Source organism: Parasteatoda tepidariorum, chromosome 6 (genome assembly GCF_043381705.1).
Source record: "Parasteatoda tepidariorum isolate YZ-2023 chromosome 6, CAS_Ptep_4.0, whole genome shotgun sequence".
NCBI classification, from domain to species: domain Eukaryota; kingdom Metazoa; phylum Arthropoda; class Arachnida; order Araneae; family Theridiidae; genus Parasteatoda; species Parasteatoda tepidariorum.
In genome coordinates this window covers 54,994,118-55,017,842 of record NC_092209.1, presented here as the reverse complement: position 1 = coordinate 55,017,842, position 23,725 = coordinate 54,994,118, and the positions used below count along the sequence as shown (strand labels likewise).

Below are 23,725 nucleotides of genomic sequence, written 5' to 3'. Positions count from 1 at the left end.
TAAAAAATATATAAATTTTATGTATTAATTAAATTTCACATATGAATATAGGTTTTTGCCAATTTCGACATTTTTGACAGTGAGGTTTTTGACGTGACGGTTTAAACCATGGTTTAAACTGTCAAAAACTGTCACATGTCAAAAACCTGCCAACCCTGATTAGTTGCCATGTTCTTTTTATTTTAGAAGTATTATAATAAATCAGTTTAACTTGTCTGACTAAATTTCATTATTTTTATGCCACAATATCAGATATAATGCAAACATTTTTTTTTAAAAATTTGTTACACAATCTTGCTGTCAAAATTTTAAAAAGCTGGAAGCATAGGAAAAAAGCAGAAGCTTATAGTGACTCGGAAGAAAGAACAACATTTGGTGCAGCAAAATAAATATAAAATCTTGTATTTCTAACAGCTACAGAAAATACAGATACAATACATGCTTTAAATGTTTTATAACAAAAATTAAATAAAATTTAAAGCTTAACTATAAATGTTGGATAAATATATTTTGACTTCTTAATTAAGATTAACTTTAAGGAATTCAGATAAATTGTAATTTTTTGTGCCATAAATCTTTTGTACTAAATACAATATTAATCTTAAACCTGGCCTTAGTGACAGGAATTATTATTTATTTATTTATTCATTTATTTTTTGTTTTACTTCTTATTAAAGATGGGTCATACTATATGCACAAAAGTATAAATTCCGTTCATTGCTTAAAAAAAGAAATTAGATTGAAATACTTACTTGGTCATCAAAATCATTATCTTGCAAAGCATTGCCTTTCATCATGGGAGCAAGGCCATTTGGGGGTTCATCATCATTTTCTCTATCATCATCATCTAAATATAAATAACAAAACATTTTAAAATGACAATTAAAGGAAATCATACTATATTGAATCTTTAGGATCATACTGGAAAAAAAAAATTCCAAATTAACTTGGTGTGAAATATTGATAATATCTGAAGATAAAAAATGAAACACTTTGACAGCCTTTAAAATTAAGACATCTTCTTTAATGAGTTGATCACAGAAAACTATGTCCTTGTGCGTTATCAAGAAATTAGAATTTTTATTACAATTATACAAATTATAATTGTAAAGAAATAAAACATTTATAAAAGCATGCATTTTTAACTGAACAGTTTAAAAGAACTAGGATTAAAAATGTTACATTTAAAACGCATCACACAAAATACAGTCCTTCAAATTCATATAAAAGTGAAATTTTTTAACACTATTATCACAATAAAACCGTTTTAAATTATATAAAAACTTTATTTTTGATCAGCAAAAACTAATTTTTTAAAGCAGGGGTAGTTGTGAGCCCAAGTCAAAATTCCGGAAAATTTAGTTTAAAAAATTAAAAAAAAAAAAAAAAAGACAGCTTAAATTGAAAAATTAGAAAAAAAATTAGACAAGGTTTTTTTTCCCTTTTTCTCAATATTTCTTAGGATACTTAAAATATATTTAAAATTTTACACATACCTATGATGACCTGGAGAAGTAATTAAAATTTACAAATGTGACTTTCTTTCTTGAGTTAATGATTATAACAACTGTTTACTGATAAAAAAATGAATATTAATCATGAATATAAGCTCATAAAGTATCTCTCTGACTCTCCCTTACAAACAAATAAAATAAACTGTGTTTTTAAGTTCCACCTTTGAAAATTTGATTTCCGGAAACTTCTGTGATCAATGATTTTTTTAAAACATCTGGACCTTCGATCTCTGGAAACTTCCAGATCACTGTTACCGAATACTCCGGAATTTTTCCAGAGCACAAACAGCCCTGTTAAAGTAAACTAATTAGATTTGAAATTACATACATTTCTTATATAGTATTCAATATATACCAGCATATCTGGCGTTTAATTTCGGGAGGGGTGGGGTAAGAATTTAGATTCTAACAATACAAATATAAACTACATTAAAGATCTAATTTTTATTTCTAAGACAAAAATATTATAATGACAAATTTAAAATCAGCAAATAAAGCAAATGAAGTTACCTTCTTCATAGTTTTTATCTTCCATTACACGATGTGCATCAGCCCCTCTGTGCATAAATGGTCTTCCATTCTTGAGGTCTTGAATTTTGTTATCAATAGCTCCAATATGATTAGGTGGTAGTCCTAATACATTTTGATCGATTGCATTATTGATAACATTGCCAGGAGATTTGTTCATCATATCATTCATTTGTGCCGCAATATCATTGTTTTCAATTGGAGGATTAGGCAACACATCTTTTGGTTGATCATTCTGTCTTCTAAAATCTGGAAGCTCAACTTGTTGCCTTAGTTCAGGAGGATTATTATACTGCAAAATAAAAACAATTATTTATCTTTTCTGAATAAAATTATACTTATTCATGAACACTATTCTTCCATAAGTTTAAATTATTTTCAGTTTATAAGAGAATGATTTCAACACAAGCACTGCTGCCCCTCGACCTTGACTGTCTCAACCACACACCCTTTCCGGTGTGTCTAATTAATTAAAATAACATACAAAGGAAATGGCACTTTTAACAAGCAATATGCTGCTCTAATATATTTTGTACAAAATATGCAAAAAATGAGAAGTATAGATTGGTTTTATTTGGGTAAAAAAATTTCACAACACTTATTAATTTTTTTAATGAAGTCTTCATAATGCATACATATAAAGCATATCGTAATAACGTTAGCATAAATTTAGAATACCGCAAAATGTAGAGACGTTTTCTTCATGCAAAAGGTCAGCATCCAGTGGATATTCATAATGAAATTCTCTCTATCTACAAAACATTATGAATCAACAAAATGTAACGAAATGGTGTCATGCTTCCTCTGAAAGTAGGACTTATCTTCACGACGAAATCAAACAGATAATGTGATCAATGATGCCCTGTTTTTAAAGATCAGAGGTAGCAATTTGAGCAAATAGACATCTCACATTAAAAGCTTTGCATAAAACCATAGCAGAAGTGTCTATGACAACTCTTTATAAAGCTGTGACTGTTACGGTAGGGAACTGAATATTACGTGGTCAATAGGTTTTTAAAAATGTTAACGGAAAAACAAGAGAAAAGGATGTGTCACGCATTTGACTTCCATGCACGTTGAGAAGAAGCAGGTGATGAGTTTCTAAAATCACATTCAAACTGGAACTGAGACATGTGTTTATCTCCCCACACCAGAATCTAACCAACAATCAATGCACTGGCACCATACAAATTCTACAAGAAATAAGAAATACAAAATTTCAATTTCAGAAAAATAAAAATCATGGCCTGTGTTTTCTGGTAACGCATTTTTTTGGTTGCCTCATGCCTCCTAGCACAAAAATTAATGCAGATCCATATTGCAAGAATTTGAGACATCTGGCGTCTTATTGACAAGCAGAGTTTGCTTGTTGCATGACAATACTCATCCTGCCACCATGCTTCAAACTAAAACACTAATAAAAACTTTTAAAAGTAAAATTTTAGATCAGCCACAGCTTGAACCTTTTACCCAGTGACTTTCACTTATTCTTAACTGAAAAAAAAATCTTACACAGCAAAACTTTCATGACAATGATGAAATATAAACTGAAGTTGAAATGTAGTTCCAATAACAAGCTGTAAAGTTCCATGACTGTGAAATACAAAAGCTAGAACCCAGACCTAACAACTGCCATTAAAATGACGAAAAGAAAAATAAGGCATGTACCAGTAATTAATTTGTTATATATATTAAAACAATTAAATTTTTTTTTCAAGTGAGTAAGCGGCAGTGTAGCTTTACTTTTTGAAAACACGATATATTTACCACAAAATGCAACTAAACAAGTACCATTGTTTATTTTTTTAATATATTTTCTGCGAAATTACATCTCAATTAAAATGAAAGAAAACAAAAAACATAATATTGCATTGCTTTAAAAACAATTTCCACAAAAATAGTTTTTTTAAAAAAAAAGGTCTATACTTTGTAATATCAAATTCCAACTTATTATATCAGTAGGAGCAAATAGTTTTTTCATTCCATTACCTTTTCGGTTTAGATAAATAAAATAAATCTATATAAAAACAGAAATTTTACAGATTCATGCTTTAATATTTGTTATACTACTTTTCAATTAAACTAAATATAAAATTAATTTAAGATTTGCTATAAATTATAGTTATCTTAAAATAAAATTAAGTTATTGTAAAAATTTTACAAAATGAAAAAAAGAAATTGTTAAGAATTTTGAAGGAATATTTCCACCTAAGCAAGCAGAAAAAGAATGAAATGTTAAATAAATATATGAATAAAAAAATCACCTGCAGTCCATCATCACCTCTTTCTCCTGCATGATCATCTTTTTCATCAGCACGGTCAAATTGAATAGGTGGTAATGCTTGAGGTTCATTATAGAGTCCATTCTGAGGTATGTTATTTAAATTGTGCACATCTTTAGGACTATTTGTCACTTTTTGATTAAGTAAATCAAGTTTTGGGACACCCTTATCAATGTTGTTGTCAATCAAATTATCATCTACCAATTTCTTAGTCTTTTCATCATCTGTGATTTCAAGAGCAGCATCTATATCTTTGTCCTCTTTGTTGAAGTCTTCAGGTTTCAAATCTAAAGGTTTTGGTAGTACTCCATCACCTAAATTGTTTACTGGCATCACATGTGGTTTTTGAACAGTTTTGCCTTTAACTGGAGTGGTCGCAACTGTTTTATTTTCAGGTTTTTGATCGTTTTCCTTAAAATAAACAGAAAGGAACTAATTAAACAAAGAAATGCAAAGTTAGATGCACTTACAGAAAAATGTTATTTTTGATGGAATAGTTTTTTAACATTTTCTTTCTTACTTTCTTTTTTTTTACTTCTTTTTTTATTTTGTAGCTATTACTCTGAATAGCAATTACAAAATGTATTGAATAAAGAGTAAGTGCAGCTGACAAAACATTCCTAACAAATTTACATTCTAAAGTGCTATCTGTAGACTACCATGGAAACATCCTGGAAAAACTACATATATACTAGAAGGATCCGCCCCCTGCTCGCTGTAATTACATTTTTGTCCGCTTCACAAACAAAATTAAAATAGTTTTCCTGTAGGTGATTAATTGGAAATTTTCCTGCACCAAAATGTGATAGGATAGTAAAATGTCAGATGTGCTTATTATCAGCCTTTATGGAAACAATATTATAAAATAACATAAAGTGAGGAAGCAATATTATTTAACACATTAATATAGGGCATTAGTTGGAGATTAATCGCTGTATCTGAAGCACGTGTGACAGAGCCAGGCTCAAGCCATTGTTGATCTTATATGATGACCACTCCCTATATGTATTCTGTATAAAAAAACTTAAAATATGGCAAACAAATTAAAACATGTAATATTAATGAATTGATGCTGAGTAATATTTCAAAAGCAAATAATATTGCAAGTGATTGTCCAATTAACTTCAATACTGTCAACTGACAAAATATTTTAGTTTCAATCAGACAAAAAGCAAATTATAAAATGAAAACATATGAAACAGAAATTTGACAAATTAAATTAAGCATATTTAAATACTTTTTCATACTGAATACTAATAAAAAAAGTCATAAGGTCAAACTAATATAAGATGAAATAATTATGTAATCAATGATCAATAAACATTTTTGTTAGAATAATAAAAAAATAAAGTGAAGACAACAAAATTAAAAATTATTTACTCTGCTCTCTGAGTACTAGTCATTTTTGCTAATTGATTTCAAGGAACTAGATGTCTCTGTCACTGTGAAATGTTTTGAAGATAATATGATGTGCAATCAAAGCGAAACATCCCAGAAAACTGTGAATCAGAGGATTCTGCTTCATAACAATGCAAGTCTCCATATAGAAAATATCCTAATGCAAAAAATGCACATTCTGAAGTGGGAATCACTTGAGCACCTGCCTTACAGTTTTGATTGTTTTTTTTTCTCTTAGAAAGTGCTTTAATGGGCAACAGTTCTTACTAAACAAAGAAATACAGCAAGTAGTTTTTTAATTTCTTTAAGAAGCAGAAAAATGAGTTTAGCCAAATGGGTATATTCTGTTTTATAAACATTGTTCAACAGCCGACCCAATTATTTTAACCAAAGTATACATCCAAGTTATTCAGTAATAATCTGAAGAAGAGTAAAGAAGACATTTACCAATTCATAAAAACAAAGTAGCCACCACAATATTATTTGCCACCAATTGAATTTCTGGAAAATTAACTGGACAAGGAAGTCCATAATGATTTAAGAAACACAGAAGACCTACAGAAAATTGTTTAAATGTGTTGTAGTCACAAACATTTCATATTTTTTTATTTTATATCCGTTGATGAACTGTTAACCCAATTTTCGGTTTACGACTACAAATGTTCAACTCCATTGCTTTGTAGTACTGAACCCAATCCAGAAGATAAGGGAACTCCTGATTCATGTATTGGGTGAAATTTGCCTTTGTGGAGGACTTTTTTGAGGAAACTAACTCGCATTTGGGTAACATGGAGAGGAAAGTCACAACAAAACCTTACACAGTTAGCTGGGCAGCAAGGGAACTCTAACCAATGAACCGTTTACCACTGAGGATATTTTACGTGTGCACTGTGGTCGGTGCAGAATTCATATTGACCAACCATTGCTGGGATTCGAACCAGATTCACCTCGTTGGAACGTGAATGCTCTATCCCCTTAGACACCACAGCTTCAAATGGGTATATTTATGAGGTGAAATAGTCGAATGATTGTCTAGATATTCAATGCTTGAACGACTAACACACCAATTCTGCAGTGTACAATTCCCAAAAAGAAGCTTTTCGATCTTTCTGTACATACAAACTGATTTTCATTAGTGTGAGCTACAAACCATATAAAGAACTTAATATTACTAAATGTGAAAAAATAGGAGCACTTAAAACAGTGCATAAAAATTTGGTGTTTACGTTGTCATAAACTGTTTGTTATTAGTGTTTTGATTGCAAATCATTAGGCATATTATGACTTTTTTCTATAGTGTTTTCTTAGCTTGTCAAAAATCAAATTAGCTTGTCAAAAATCAACAATAGATCTATATGACATACCATCAAAACAAACAACAAGAACTGAACTTATGAATAATAGCCTTTTAACATGGCAGCAAAGATGGGGTAGTGATGATACAAAAGGCCGACACACTTACCAATTTATCCCAAAAGTCAGCCATCAAAAAATCTACTCCAACTTCTATATCAATCAATTTCTAACTAACCATGGAGCCCAAGGTAGTTATTAGTCAAAATTGTTCGGGAAAGACCTGAACTGCAAAGTTTGTAAAACTTATGAAGATATCTAACACATACTTACTCTCTGTCCTGTTCATGATGATTTAAGAATTAAATTTTTCCCGAGAAACATCAACTTTGATACCATTAAAAGAAACTGAAACCAAAGGAAACTAAACAAAGGAATTGAAGAGATTTTTAAAAGACTTTTTGAAAACAGAATGGAGGATCTGGCCTAAACCGATCCTTCAACAGTATTCCCTGGATGCCCTGAAATGGGGGAGGGACAGGGTAAAGCCGAGCTATAGTGATTTCTGACCCGCTACAAAAAACTTCAGCACAATAAATTATGCCTGACGTGAAAATATGAAGTAAAAGGAATGAGAAAACAACAAAACAAAAAGAGGAATGGAAATCTTATGAATAACATATTTATCTGAAAAATGTTAAACTCCAGAGCAAATATTAATTTTACCACAAGAGCAGGAACATAAACAAATTTAAAAATAATAAAAATTAATTCTTAACTTGGTACTACATGAAATTTTAATATATTTAACTAAGATATTGATTACTTATACAAATTTATTTCTATTAAGAAATGGGGAAAAAATTAAAAATACTTAGGAATTTAACTTACAGCCACTTGATTTTTTGGAGAAGTAATTTGAGGCTTAGGTGATGTTGCACCAACTGCGTTCTCAATTTTGGCTGCAGTTTCAGTTATTTTCTTTTCTGGAGGAGTAATTTTCTCATTCAATTTCAGGTTTACAGTATTAAGATTATGTCTTGCCAACTGTTCCTGGCATGTATTAAATTCAGTCTTGGCTTGTTGAAGTTGAAGGTGACACAGGTTTATTTCACTCTGCCAACAGAAAATATTTAGATTGCAAGAAAGATAATATGATTGTGATATCCAAATCAATAAGCAACACATAATGCACACAATCATAAAACATGCAACTTAATTATGCTTAAGAAAAATCAATAATTACTAAATAGTACAATTGTAATTGAGTAGAAGAATTAGTAAGAACTAAAATTTAAATAACACAATGCCTAATAGGCATAGAAAAATTTAGATTAAAATCTTTTCTTAAACAACACTTTCAAAAACCAGCAATATTTTAAAGCAAACCTCTTATTTGTTTAAGATAAGCAATAGCAATTAACATTTTATACCCCTCATTTAAATGAATATTGATTTTGAAACTAAATGTCATATTAAATAAAATGTTAGAAACCATGCTTTGCAAAATACAAAAAATTTTACAATTCAAAGAACTCCTCAAAATTACAGCAAGAGTAAAAAAATCACAATTAAAAATTATTGGCTATGACATTAAAGGGGAAAAAAAGAAAAATTATTTATTTAATTCAATAGTACCATAAATAAATTGGGCTATCACTACATCAAAAAATTAGGACTGCTAAAGGGTTGAGAAAAGCAAAAATCAGAAACTGCTTCTGAATATGACAGGCACATTAATTATATCCTACATTAAGAGAAGAAATAATGTAATCTTAAACATAGTATAGGAAAGAAAACCAAGTAAAAGTAAAAAATTTGAAAAAGTCATAGTTAGAGGGTGTAGAATTTTCAAAACATGCCATTTGTAAGAAGGCTAAAATATGCATTATCACAAATGCCTAAGCTAAGATTGAAAAAAGATTGATACCTAATATAAAATGGTATGGAAAATCAGCACTCTATTGTATATTCCATGCAAAAAAATTAATTTCAAGTAAAAACCAAAATTGACATTAAATCAAGTAAAAAGGGAAATTTTGTTGATTTATTTTAGAAAAAAATTGACTATCGAGCAGGAAAATTTTTTTTTTCATTAATATTAAATTAAATATTCTAGCCAAAAATAATACTCAACCTGAAAACAAATAGTAAAATTAATTTTATAGTATTAAAAAAATATTCAAAAAGTGTTACTCTGAATATTCCTGTCTCCAAATATAATGAGCAAAATGAAAACGATGAAGTAATCAAAATGATAAACATTACATTAAAAATAGGTATAATTTAACTTGCATGAAAATTTAGTTTTCACATGAAATTTCTTCGTCAAAATTAAAAAAAAAAAAAAAAACATGTTAGTGGAAGAAATTGAAAAAAAAAATCAAAGTCATATAAAACTTTTAAAAATTGCTGAAAATATTTTATAAATCCAACACTACTAACTTCATGCTGTTCAATTTTCCACACATATGCATTGTTAGATACCTCTAATTTGTCTTTTTCTGATAAAAGCTCACTAATGTGATCTGCAAAATGAAAACATTTTTAGTTAGTTTAAAAAAGAAATTTGTTTGATAAAAAGGAATCTAAAATTCTTAAATAATTGTTAATCACTTTGTAGTTTTTCTATTTCTGCATCTTTTTGAGTTTGAACAGTTTTTAACTGCTGCTTCAGGGCATTTTCAGCCTGCAACTTTTCATCTTCTAATTCAGCATAACTAGTTTTTAATTGAGATATTTGGTTTTCAAGCTTTTGTTTTTCATCCTACAAATAATAATACAAACTTCAATCAATACTTATTATAATCATTGTTTTAATTCAATAATAAATATTATAGTTAAGTTAACACAATTAAAAATATTTCAAAGACAACTATTTCAATATATAACTAAGAATGGTTGTAATTTGAGAAATAAAATCAGCGTTTTCCAGCCTACAGTTCAATTTCATCAAAAGCAAGCTTCACACAAGCACAAGAACAAGGGGACATGTCATTAAAGTAGCATTTAAGCTATCTGCAACCACCTGTTTATCTTGCTTATATATTTCCATGCTCAAAACATGATTATATAACTATAAATAATGTAATATCAATGGAGAATGTAATTTAAAAAATTTAGTTTATTTATAATACTTAGCTATAAAATAAATATAATTTTTCCTAAAATATGAAATAAAATTGCAAGAAGACAAAAATAAAAATAGAACTTATTAATCAATGAAATAAAAGAACAGCTTTTCAAAAACGAATTCATCCTAAAAAATAATAAGTCCAAAAAAAAAACAACTTAATTTTGAAAAAAATATATTTAATTCATTGCCACGTTTTTAATAAAAGAGAAAAAAACTAAAAAACTAAAAAAAAAAAACTATAAAAATGCAATATGCTAAGATTTTCTATTTAAAAAAAATTAATAAGAAATATATATTACGATGCTACAACTACAAAATTAGTAAAAATTATTAAAAACAAAACCTTATTTTAATGATAAATACCAAACCAACACAAAAAGAAACTAGCAAATATATAAGTTAATTGATGTTATTTATTTAATCGAAGTTAAGTCAAATTATAATAAACTAAATAAAACCAAATTATATGAAACTAAAGGTTCATTAAAATCATCAAATTAACTAATATAAAACAAAATTAATGATTAAAAAACACAATATATTTTATACATAGTTATAAAGAAAATGATAAAATATAAGGAAAACTTATCTATTAAAATAAAAACAAAATTTAAAAATTACTGAATGGAAAAAATAAATAAAAGCGATAACATAAATATTAAAACCTTGGACAAGGCAGGATATAATGACATCAATTGAATAAAAACAAAGTCTTTAGCTTAAAACTCATGAATACAAACAACTAATTTATTGCATATGAAATTTATTTTGGATAGAAAAAAAAAAAGAAAAACTCAAAAAGGTAGTACAATCAGAAATGAAGAAAGCTGCAATCTGCTTCATAAAGTAAATGTCTTCTTTTACTAATAAGTAATTGTATGTATAAGCATTAACTATATTTTGCTTTTATTTATAAATGCTGACGATTTCTAATGAAAGCGAACATGATTCCACATCAGACGAAATCTGCAAAAGATACAGCATCTCTGAGGAATCAGAATTCATTCAATTAAAAAAATTTGTTCCTTTAATAGATGCCAAATAAATAAACATAACAGACATTAAAAAAAGTTATATTCCTAACAATTAATTCAAGATCCGAAATTATAAAACAATAATTTGTCATAATAAATCAAGAATAAAGAAAATTGAGAAACAAAAGTGGATTAAAAAAGCAAACAAACAAACATATCAATACTCTTAAAGCAGAAGTTACAAGTTCCAAACTCGGATATCCAATTGACAACACTCCAGCCAGAAACACTTAAGAATAACAGAATATTTAGGATACACCTAATAACGGTCTGTCCAGAAAAAAGAATTATAATTTTATTCCTAATTCTCTATTGCACAATTTTAATCTGGAAATTAAAAAGAGTAAATGAAAATGAATTGGTCATGTTCTACCTAAACCTGAAAAATTTAAAGAAAAACAAGCTTTTTATTGAACCTCAAACCTTGAACCTTTTGATAGAACTTGGCAATAGAAAAAGAGGAAGACTTAAAAATACTTGGGGTAAGATGATTGTAAACAAATTGATAACAATAGGATAGACATGTACATGAACCTATGTTTTAATTCTTAGTAAAGATGAATACATATGTATTGAGCAAATTACAGTTGGAAACAGAAGAAAGAAATCCTGCAATTTGATAGGGTGTCAATTTTCCAAGCAATTCTCCGTTTTTAGTTAAAATTATATTTTCCTTGGTTTTTTTTCCATTTCTCAATTTTCCAGACAATTTCCGGTTTTCCCAGAGCCTATGAACCCTGTTAAAAGCTAGTTTGTAACATTACCCCACTGGTTGTTTTCTTAAAATAAAATAACACTAAAATTCAATTTATCTACAGATAATGTAATGAATTAATAATGAAGTGTAGGTAAAGTAAGAGCAAACAGATATTTAATTAATTTAGGAATATACACTCGATAAAACACTCTCAGGTGAAAGGAAAATGTATGACAGTAAGCCAGAGTTAAGTTAGCTCAAAATTTCTCCAATTATTCTTTAACTACACTAAACAAGCAAAACACTCACTTCCTTTAAAAATAAGGGGAAGTTAAGCAATAAATAATAAAACATTTATCATTAAAATTATAATAAAAAGTATTAAAAAACAAAGAATTAAAATAAAGAATAGAAAAAGCTACCTTTTCTACCTTTATTTGATATTGCAGCTTAGATGCTTCATTTTCTTGAACTGTAACAAAACATAAAAATCTTATTTACATAAAAAACATGAAAATTACATACAAAAGTAAAAAATAACTTTTATTATAAATAGATTTTGAATTGCAAAATTTCAGTACATTTTACTATAAATGTACATTGTTAAAATAATAATAAAAATATGAGATTTAAAAATTTTAATAAAGCATTTAAACCCTAGTCTTATTTTGAATGGAACATTTTGAATTTACATTAAATACATTTTAGGCATCAATTTCAAAAAAAAAAAAAAAAAAANAAAAAAAAAAAAAAAAAAAAAAAAAAAAAAAAAAAAAAAAAAACTTTATCCTTATTTTAAGAAAAGAAATAAAAGCATAATAAATTAAAGTAAGTAACCTATTTGGACTGCATTTAAAATAAATTAAAACAATTACAAGTTTAACTAAAAAATAAATTAGTAAAAGTACTAAGAGTACCTAGCAAGAAGTACTAATTTTATACTTCAGTGCAATTAAAAAAATAACGTAAGTGCTTCAAGTTCAATTTCAAGAAAAATAGTCTGAGAAAGAATTATTTATTTCCTTTACCTTGCTAACACTATCAATGCTAAAAAAAATTTCAGATAACTGTAAAGTTTTTTTTCTTTTTTTTTACAATTTGAATTTTATTAAACATATATATAAAAAAGTTTTATTGNTTATTAGTGTATTTCTCATATATAAAACTCAACTTTTATTGCTTACATTGATTTTCCTATTGCACAGCAGTACAGTTAACCATAGAAGACAACACAAGCCTTACCTATCAGAAATAATTAAATTGAAAATTGTTGCTATTTTAGAAGTTGTAGTAAACTATACCAAGCATTAAAAAAAGTTTACAAATTAATATTATTTAATTATTAATTATTATTATTAAGGGTAATTATTTCAATTAATTAATTAAAGGCACATAAATCATACAAAACCGAAACAGTTAAATTCTTAAGAAAGTTAACAGTTTTTAAAAAATTTAAAAACGTAATAATGCAACCAGTTTTTTTTTTTTTTAAATGAAATTTCTGAATTACACAAAATAGTTTATTCAACATACCATCTTTAGTATGCTTATGATCTGACTTCTCTTGATGCAAAGACTTTTCTAACCTGTTTTTATGTTCATAAACAACTATAAGAAATTAAAAAATGGTTAAAATCAGAATAAAAAAATTTATCAAATGAGTCAATACAATAAAAAATTCAATCCAATTTAGGTAAAAAACAGTTCCTTTTCTTCTTTGTAAACAATAAACATTGAGCAAAATTAAACGCTTAACAAATTTAAACAAGTTAATCAGTAAACAAAGCATTACACAATTTTTTTATGAGACAATGCTACTACCTTAATGCCCAATTGAATAATAATTGTGTATTCAAAGTTAATAAAACTGTTTAGTAACTAAAAAAAAATGATCCTCTCTGAAAACTTATCATTCTATGTCAAAAAGTCAAAACATGTGCAAAAGTTTGGCATGCAAAGCAAAATATTGTGGTGTGTAATCAGGATCACAGGGTAAGAGAGTCAGAAATTTTTGTCTAATAGGCAAACACGACGACATACTTCAAAAATGTCAACTGGAATAAACCCTGAATAACAGAGATAAATATTAATGAAAATTTTTAAAAGATTTTTTTTGTTTAAAAGATTTTTAAAAGATATTTTTTTTTAAAGATTTCAAAATTTTGACTGTTACCACGGACTATGAAAATTATAACAATTGGCAGTAATACAAAATTCAAATTGTAAACAATTTACTGATGAGATTTAAAGTATGACTAAATTGGCATGTTTGGAAGCGAAAACAGTTTACAAATGATGTGAAAGTGGATAATCTTGATGTAAGCATCTAACATTAACGGTGTCAATAAAGTAGAGTCTTGATAATTCGAGGCAGACGGGACAGAGCCTACATCGAACTTTCAAAAACTTAAAATTTAATAAATATTTAAATGAATGAAATATTTAATTGAATAAAGAAATATTTAATTGAAAAATATATTATATTTAAAGAAAATTTACTTACATCATTGATCAGAGTACATTTACAACATTAAACGAAGTTACAATATTTATTATATTACTGTATCAGTATCAGATTAATTGTGCTTTAAAATAATTGTCTAATGTTTTTTGTTTAAACACACTATTCATATGTTTCATTGTTTAACTCAAAATATCGTTTTTCAACATTCAAGTTTTCCCACATTCAGTCATAGTAATCATTGCAAAGTCAATCTTAGTAATCGTTCCACGTGTTGTGTGGGAGCAAGGCTGACTATTTTTCACTAGCTCAGATTTATGGGAAACTCGAATCAACTGTATTTAACTAAACCCTTTAGAGTATATATCAAAATTCATCTTGGGATCAACTTAAAATGAGGGGTTCCTTCACAAAATATTTTATATTATTAAACATCAAATTGAGTGAGATAATACACCACTGTCGTTACAGTGTATAAAAAATAGTTTAAATTTAAAAGTAATAAAGATAAATAAAATTTTTCATAGATCATTATTTGACTTTAAATTTTTTATTAAAGGAACAATTTCCACTTACCTTGCAATTGGGCAGACAAAGAGTCCCGCTGCTGTTGACATTTCTCATTAACACCTTCCAATTCCTTTAAACTGGTATGCGTATTACTCAACAAAAATACTATAAAGCATAGCACACAAAGAACTGCTACATAGACAAACAATTTTCCTCTTGAATTTCTCATTATCACAATAAATACAGGATCTAATAAAAAATATATAAATAACCCAGTAAGATAATAAACAAATTAAATAATAAACAAAATAACAAGGTTAGAAGAAAAAAATTCTTTTTTTTAAAAAGACTATATTTTCTATTTTGGTTAAACCTGTTTTTTTTTTTGGTTTATTTAAAACAAAAAAATAGATAGCATGTTCAGTACTAAATTAAAATTAACTTAACCATTAAAAAGTTTTCCACAGGGATATTTTTTAACTATTGGTTAATATTTTGATAAAGAACACCAAAAAAATTCACTTTCCTTCATAAATATGTTAATAAGATAAAAAAAAGTATAATAATAAAAGATTTTGGAATATGCATATTTATTGCTTAACAACTCCACTTAACAAGCAAATAAACATTTAATATCTAAACATTTCTCTAGTAGTGATTATATGTAAAAGTTAGTTTAGCTTCTTAATTTTTAATATACATAAAAAGGTTGTAATTCAACATTATTTACATAAATGTCATTATTTAGCAACATACACTTTGTAGCATATCATATATTGCTTTGTAGCTATATATGGCTTTGTAATATCAAATTAATTGTTCTAAAATAAACATTTCATATTTTTTTTATTTATTGAATTAATACTAATTTTGATTTAAATGAGTGTGAGATATTGAAATCAAAGTACTTTTTCATTAAAAAATAATTATAACTCATAGACTGATGAAAAGAAATGAAAAGAGACAAATGGAGTGTATAAATCTGAACACACAAAGGTCTACTTTAGTGCTAATGGTTTGGAAAATAAAGAATAAATTACTTTTTTGTTATTTTCTTTAACAAGATGAAACTTAAAATTTAACAATTCTCTTATTGACGGCATTAAATAAATAAGAAAAACATATTTTAAAATAATTTAACATTTTTCTTTAACAGATTTTTTTTTAAAATAAAATACGAAAAATTTCATTTGAAAATTATGATAATGAGCAGAATTTACTGCATATGTACAATACAAATTTATTTACTCTAGTGACAGAAAATAATTCAAAAATTAACTTGTAAACAAAAAATTTAGAAAAGCTCCTTATACTCATAGTTTAAATCAGCTAACCCTAAAAATTAATAACAACACAGAATAACACAATTAATAATAACACAGAATAGTGCAATAAAGACATCGAAGGATAACTTTATAAATTATTATAACTAAAAACTATATATTTAATAAAGCTTAAAAATTTATTAGTGTATTTCTCTATAAATAGGTTAAAATGATGTGCACGAAGGATATTTTGGTTTTTTCTAAAGAAAAATGATTAAGTTATTTGTTCATACATAGTTTGAAGATGTCTTTATTATATTATCTCGTAAGTTTCAAGTAATATTAAAAATAGATATTTTTATTAATTTTTAAACCTATGAAATCTCAGTTTGTCACTCTTGACTCTTACCAACTGTTAATATAAGAAACATATTTTTCCTTAAAATATCTGCACTTTTCTTGCTCAAGCTTTATCTTTTAAAATTAACACCCGTAGAGTTGTTACTTATTAAGGGCTTTTCAGAGACCAAAAAAGTTTGAAACTCATTATTCATTCCTTCACTCATAATGATTCATATTGATGGTAGTATTATTTGGGTAGAAATAGTGCAGACGTTCTAAGAAGATGTTCTAATAAAACTGTAAAACAAACAGCAAACTAGATAAATGTTTAGATGTCATTCTCCTTTCCCTCATTAAAATTTATGAAGTTCATTTATTTTCTAAAACTGTATTGATATGTGTTTCATTATATATTATTTTAAATTTACTTGTGGGAGTCAACTCCAAGAGCAAATAATGCTAATTTTCCTTCACTTAACATTCCCTCACTTCAAGAGAATGCACTTTTGTTTCATTTTGTTTGTGATTTAATTTTTATTAAAGGATAGTTTAAGAATATATATTATTTTAAATTTATTTATGGATATAAACTTCAAAAGAAAATAATGCTTATTTTCTCCTTCCCTCATTACCCCCATTCTCGCCCTATGAGAAAATTACACTTTTGTGAGGGATAGATTCTGATGTTAACAGATTCTTTACTTAAAAAAGATATTTTCATGCATGCCAAACCCTATTATTTAAAAGGCAGCACATTCATCATAAAATTGCAGAAGAAATTACTTAAAAGGGCGGAGATTTTATGTACTTTTTAGCTTGTTCAAATATTCAGCAGTACATTTTATTGGAATATAGTGTTTGTTCTTCAAGTGAAATGTAGCGTTTTAATGCACCAATTCAAACAAACTATATCTATCAAATATATTTTTTTGTATTATAAAATGCTTCCTATATTTTGCATCAATTAAAGACCTACAACATCAATCAGGCTTGAGCACAATGAAAATTTAAGATATCAAGGTCTCCTCTTTAAAAGTAAAGAAAAAAAACATTTTTTTTCGAAGGAGGTCGACCTCCTTCGTTCCCACAGCTTATATTGCATAGGGAACCATAGAGGGAATAGGGGAAGTGGGCGGGAACATCTTAGATGTCCTATTAATCCTAGTTTTCATTTTTTCTCATGATGTGTGGGAGAGGAGGTTGTGTTGATATACTCCCTCTATATTGTTTACAGTTTGGACTTTGTCTCTCATCTGTGTGGGAGAGGAGGTTGTATTGATATACTCCCTTTTCTTTGTTTATAGTTTGGACTTAGTCTTTTTCTCTCATCTGATATGATATGATGATTTTCTTTTTTTTTTCTTTCTTTTTTATTTTATATCATATATATGAATATATCATATATTATTTATTGATTTTTATTATTATTTATATTTTTATTGATTTATTATATTCTTATTTCTTTATAGATATGGAGTCTGAATAATGACACATTTTTTATAGCGTTATAATATCAGTTTTATTTATATATTTTATAATGATATATACAATGATTTGTGTGATACAATTATTGGATCTCTATGCATTCCATTTAATCTAGGCTGTCATCCAGGATCTCGTCAGTTGAGAGTGTCTGTTCATCATCTGATTCTATTATCTGCAATTTTTTTCTCTTCACCGTTCTGATTCTGTCAGAATAATCGCTTGTGTTTTCAGAATGTTCATCTTCATCTAGCACTTCTTCTCTCGAGATATCTATTTCTTTGTCATCTTCTGAGAAGTCTGAGACCGCTTGAGCAGGGATCGTTGATAATCTCGTCGTTGTTGCCTTGTTTATTTGTTTTATTGGTTCTGTCATTGTGCTTTTTTCTGACTTTGGTGTCTCATGTGTCTGGGATTCTTTGTTTTGTGTTCTTTCAAGTGATGTCTCCGGCATTGAGAAGAGTTCCATTTCATCTTGTTGAAGGTGTTTCTGTCCTAGAACTGTTAGCCATTGTGGATTCAAATCTTTTGAATACTTCTCCAGCAGTGGACATGCTTTCAAATTGTCATAGAAAGCTAGGAGTCTGGCCTTTATGGGTTCTTTCGCTTGTGGGCAAAGATTCCATACATGGGTGTTAGAAGTGATGATGACTGGAGTGGGCCTCAGATATTCGTCTCCGCACATTTTTTTGTGAACAAACGTGCCAGTCCCTTCTAGAACAACTTTCAGCTTTTCAATTACGGCCATATCGAAGTATGGTTCGTTAATTATTATGAGTCTTTTATTTATGCAGTCCTGCCACATGAATGTGTATGCCGATGTTCCTTGTGTTATTTCTCCGTGAAAGAAGGCGGCTTTGGCCAAAGATCGTGCTATGTATGTCTTTCCTGAGTTAGGTTCTCCGCAGAGATAAAGAGTGTTCTTTTTTTTCCTGCCCTATCCATAACTTTGATTGTGTTTAAAACAAAATCTCGTGTATCGATGCCTTGGAAATCGCACCATTCTTCTATAATGGATGCGCTCTCCATTGGACAAAGGCATTCGTTGTTTGGATTTTTGTATTCTTGCGAGAGTTGGAGTATCGGTTTATCTAGACAGGACTGCATAGCGAGTTGAAGGGCCTTTTTGAAATTTATCGTAAAATTTCGTTTGCAAAAGATGTTATAAAACTCTTTTTTATGATGAAAATAGTTAATTATTTCGGATTCTGATTGCGCCTGTGTTTCTAGAATCATTTGTATGATTGTGCTGATATCCTCGCATGCGGCATTTCTGTTATCTTCACGGTCTTTTCTTTTCATGGATACATGTTTAATTAAGTCATTGCTGACTTCACTAAGGAGAAAATCTAATTGTGAGTTTTCAGCAGTATGATTAAAAACTATTTGTCTGGGTGGAATTTTCATATATGCGAGGAAGTTAACTGGAGCTATGCATTTTTCAGATTTAAAAAATGAACATAATTTTTTTATTTTTTCGAAAACACGGTCGTTATCGAATCTTTGATTTGCGTTTAGTTCAATGAGGCCATGATAGTGCAATTTTTTATATTCACACGTATCGTCGGGCACGTGTTCGGATAGAATAACTGATCTTTTCTTAAAGAGTGCTTTTAATAATGGACAATCATCTAATCTTATTGCATTTAAGATGCCGAAAACCATTATGCGATAATTGAAAGTCCATTCGGCCGTTGATTTACCTGAGGAAGTTCTTGGTTGAGGCATGTTTCAATAGAGAGAAACTGGCAGTTTGTTTCAGTATCAGAGCAGGCTGTGATAGCAGTGGCTTGAGATCCTCTCAGTGTGTGATGTTTTCTGTCTGAACGCACTGCCTTTTTATAATCCCTTTCAAGGTTGTTTTCATCTTTAGACACGTCTCTCTCTTCTTCTTCTGTTTGAACAGCTGTTTATGTTGAACGCACTATGTGATCCGTTGGATGTATTTATAACTTTATTGATTTTGTCTGACATTGTTGAAGGTCTGTATCAATAATTGATTTAATTAGAATTTGTAATTAATTTTGTAATTAATTAAAATTGTCTCATTAATTAAATAAATTGATTTTTTTTATAAATAAGAATATTAAGCTAGTGATGCGTCCCTCCCTCCTATCCTGCATGTCACTGGTGCAGGGGAGGAGGGAGTATAGTGTAACTAGCTCTAATATCTATGATGTCATAGGTGACGTCATTCTAATATATAGCTAGTGATGCGTCCCTCCCTCCTGCACCACAGGGAAGAGTTAGTTATCTCGGCTCTCCTCCTTCCCTTGAGGAAAGGAGGAGAGATGAGGTGACTCCTTCCCTTGAGGGGAAGGAGGGAGTGATGATATAGAAGAAGAATATATAATATAGGTGATATGGACTATTCCCTTATTCCTTCCTATCTTCCTTACTGCTCACTATAGATCCCGCCTCTTCTCCATACACGGGTCGACCCTGTGTCTATCCCTATGTCTGAGTATATCAACACAACCTCCTCTCCCACACATCATGAGAAAAAATGAAAACTAGGATTAATAGGACATCGAAGATGTTCCCGCCCACTTCCCCTATTCCCTCTATGGTATCCCTATTCTTCTTAATGAAAGATAAGGAAAAAATTTTCTTCTCTGAAACCTGACACACACAAAAAAGAAGAAGAAAAAGATTCCTTAAACAGGGGTCTGTCTAGGTTTTTCTAAGAGGTACCTATTTTGTGAAAATTTGGACATAATTTGTGAAAATTAAAATTCATAATAAAAAATCAACACAAAAATATGGTAAGAATATGGATTTATTGTTTCTTACGGAATACAAAAATTAAATTTTAAGAAAAAGTATTTTGTGAAAGTACCTTTTTTTCTAAAGTTGAATTTGTGAAAGTACCACAAAACGGTAGTAAATGTGGCCTGGATAGACCCCTGTCAATTTGACCTGCTAATTCTCTTTGCATCCTAAATTGAGCCTTTTTTTACCACAGCAGTATATATTTTTTTTTATAATTTTTTTAATATTATCTAAAAAAAATTTTTTTTCTACTTTTATAAAAATAATACTTTAACAAAATAAACATTCCTACTATACAGCGTTCGTGACTTTTTTTTATTTAAATCGGATTTTTTTGATTTAAATCAGATTTTTTTGATTTTTATTCAAACGCATTGTAAGAACTTTAATTTATGATTAAAAATACTTAATAAATGTTTAATCAAAATTAAATTAATATTAAAACAATATTTTAGAAGCTCTAACTTACTAATATAATTTTTCATTATTATACATAGCTTTGAATGCATAGCAACCATTTTGAAACAAATGCATAATTGAAATTTGAAGACTAGATGAAATAGAGAATTTAATGAAGGTTTTTCTATCTAGGTTTTTCTGAGAGGTATTTATTTTGTAAAAATTTAGACATAATTTGTGAAAATTAAAAATACTATTAAAAAATCAGCACAAAAATATGGATTTATTCGTTTCTTGCGAAACACAAAAAATAAAATTTTTAAAAAAAAGTATTTTGTGAAACTATCATTTTTCCTAAAGTTGAATTTGTTAAGGTAAGCAGTAGCAAATTTGGCTTGGACAGACTCTTTAACTATTAAATTAAAGTTTCAATTAGCAAACCATAATTTTAATTTAAAATTGTGTTTTATTTCTCTTGATTTTTAATATGACAAAATAAATGTAACAGATTGTGTTTATAAATGTAGTCATTCATCAAAAAATAAATAAATATATAATCTATATATTTTTATATTAAAATATTCATATTTAATTCTATATCAAAATAGATCAGCTAAAAAATTTCTTTAAAAAATCTATGCACTGATCTGAATTTTTTTTCACAAAATTTCGTTATAGAAAATCTGATAATGTCAAAGATACTGTAAACATATAATGAGAAAAAAAAATACCAGTTACCAGTTAATAACTCTACTGCTTCAAATAGACTTTGAAAGGGAAGAATGACACTATATCAGGAAAAAATATCTGAATTCATTAGCCTTTTTTTTTCTTCTATTTTTGGCATATTAGGGTAATTTCTTTTTAACATAACCTCAAGATTTAGAAATATACATTTTCCACCAATAAAAAATGATGTAGATTTTAATTCCATGCTGTTTCAATCAAAAGGTAGAATTTTACTTTCTACAGCTATGCAAGTCTATATTAAGAGAGCATTAAATGTGTACTTTAATCTGTACTTTCAATCTCAAGAGTCAAAAGATTTTTAAAAATGTAATTTCAAATGTGTTGGAATTTAACACACACCAAGAAAGAAAGTAATTTGGTTAACTAAAATTAATTATCACAGCAATTTATTTAAAATATATTCTAAAATTAAGAAAAGAAAATAATAAAAGTATCAATAATTTAAAACACTAATTTTTAACTTTTAAAATCAATATATATATTTAAAAAAATCAGTTGATTCAAATCAATGATTTTTTTAAAAAAATTATTTGATTTAAATCATGACTTAAATCAAGTTGATTTAAATCAACGAACCCTGCTACTATATGAATTGATATTTACAAATCGGCATTGAAATTCATAAATTTTAAGCAAAGGGAAGAAAAATTTTATTTTCTAGACTGTTTACACACCAAAAATTACAAAAAAATTCTTTCAGTTTAATTTTCTATGTACTACTAAAAAATAACATAGAATACATCAATTGAATTTGGGGGGGAAAAATCATACACTACATCTTATTTCCTACCGAACTGCCCTATTTCTTTCTTGATTTCTTATCATTAGAAAATCTAAATTCTTATCACACTAATCAATCTCACCTCTTTTGTTTTTGCAAGAACAAAAAAAAATTACCAAAATAACAAGGGCACCAAATTGTAAATTTTCATCAGAGGCTCTATTGTTGTGTGGTAGACCAATCTATATTGAGAACTAGGAAAAACTGTACTGAATACCCTAACCTTAAAATAATCTTTTTTTACTTAGAAGACTTTACTTTTAATCTTTTTTTACTAAGACAACTGCCGATTTTGAGAAATGATTTTATTAAGTGTTGAAAATTTTTATATTAGAATAACTACAAAAAACCGACTATACATTAAGCTAATGTTTAATATCGATAAACTGAAGGTCATTAAACATTGCATAAGTTCATTCAGATAAATTAGGACTTACTATTCGATGAAGAAAATGACTGTAGCTCTCCCATAAGAGAATTCTTCTTAAACTTAGTGTTTCAAAAACAGATTTATGACAGACATTTTTACACCTAAAATAGCAAAAATAATAACATATATCAATAATACCAGTTTGAGAAAACAGTAAAAACAAAAGGGTAAAAATAATGAGTTAAAAATCATAAAGATTTACACATTTATAATATAACATAATGCATAATTCAGTTTAGAATCAAAATATGAAGTTATAAACAAAAGTTCAATAAAAAAGTATATGCCATAAATATATCAGCGATTAAATTATTAAAGAGATTTAGAATAAAGTACGTAATTTCAAAAATTCGAGCCGGTAGTCAAGTACATCTGTCAAATAATAATGGTGAGATAGCTCGAGCGATCATAGGCGAAAAATAAATTAAATAAGAAACAACAAAAATGTTGGTTTACTAACTGGGAATGATTTAATCAATAACAAGACTAAGAAAAAGAGGAATTAAAATACATTTTTATATAAACCACGTAATGTAAACAAAATGTAGCAAGCTGAAAAAATAAACACGGTGGCGAGTTAAACAGTAGAGTTTAGCTGATGCGATCTAAGAAATTTTATTTTGTCGAATAATGCTTCTGTTTCATAATGTA

General features: G+C 27.8%; 1 protein-coding gene across 4 annotated transcripts in view; it reads right to left on the bottom strand.

The window, feature by feature from the left end:
* LOC107436366 (Golgi integral membrane protein 4) overlaps positions 1-23,676 on the bottom strand; it is a 27,910-nt gene extending 4,234 nt beyond the window's left edge. The window contains exons 1-11 of one of the 4 annotated variants that reach the window (XM_016048057.3): positions 23,535-23,676; positions 23,082-23,175; positions 14,920-15,102; positions 13,416-13,490; positions 12,305-12,354; positions 9,632-9,782; positions 9,461-9,543; positions 7,907-8,131; positions 4,307-4,735; positions 2,025-2,334; positions 753-847 (exon numbers count right to left, since the gene is read on the bottom strand). In XM_016048057.3, the coding sequence (XP_015903543.1) occupies positions 753-847; positions 2,025-2,334; positions 4,307-4,735; positions 7,907-8,131; positions 9,461-9,543; positions 9,632-9,782; positions 12,305-12,354; positions 13,416-13,490; positions 14,920-15,102; positions 23,082-23,115 (1,635 nt within the window). In that variant the 5' untranslated portion in view covers positions 23,116-23,175; positions 23,535-23,676. Of the gene's footprint in view, positions 1-752; positions 848-2,024; positions 2,335-4,306; positions 4,736-7,906; positions 8,132-9,460; positions 9,544-9,631; positions 9,783-12,304; positions 12,355-13,415; positions 13,491-14,919; positions 15,103-23,081; positions 23,176-23,410 lie in introns of all 4 variants that reach the window. The other 3 variants (XM_071182395.1, XM_016048058.3, XM_043055819.2) reach the window with 3 other exon arrangements.
* Between the last annotated feature and the right edge of the window lie 49 nt (positions 23,677-23,725).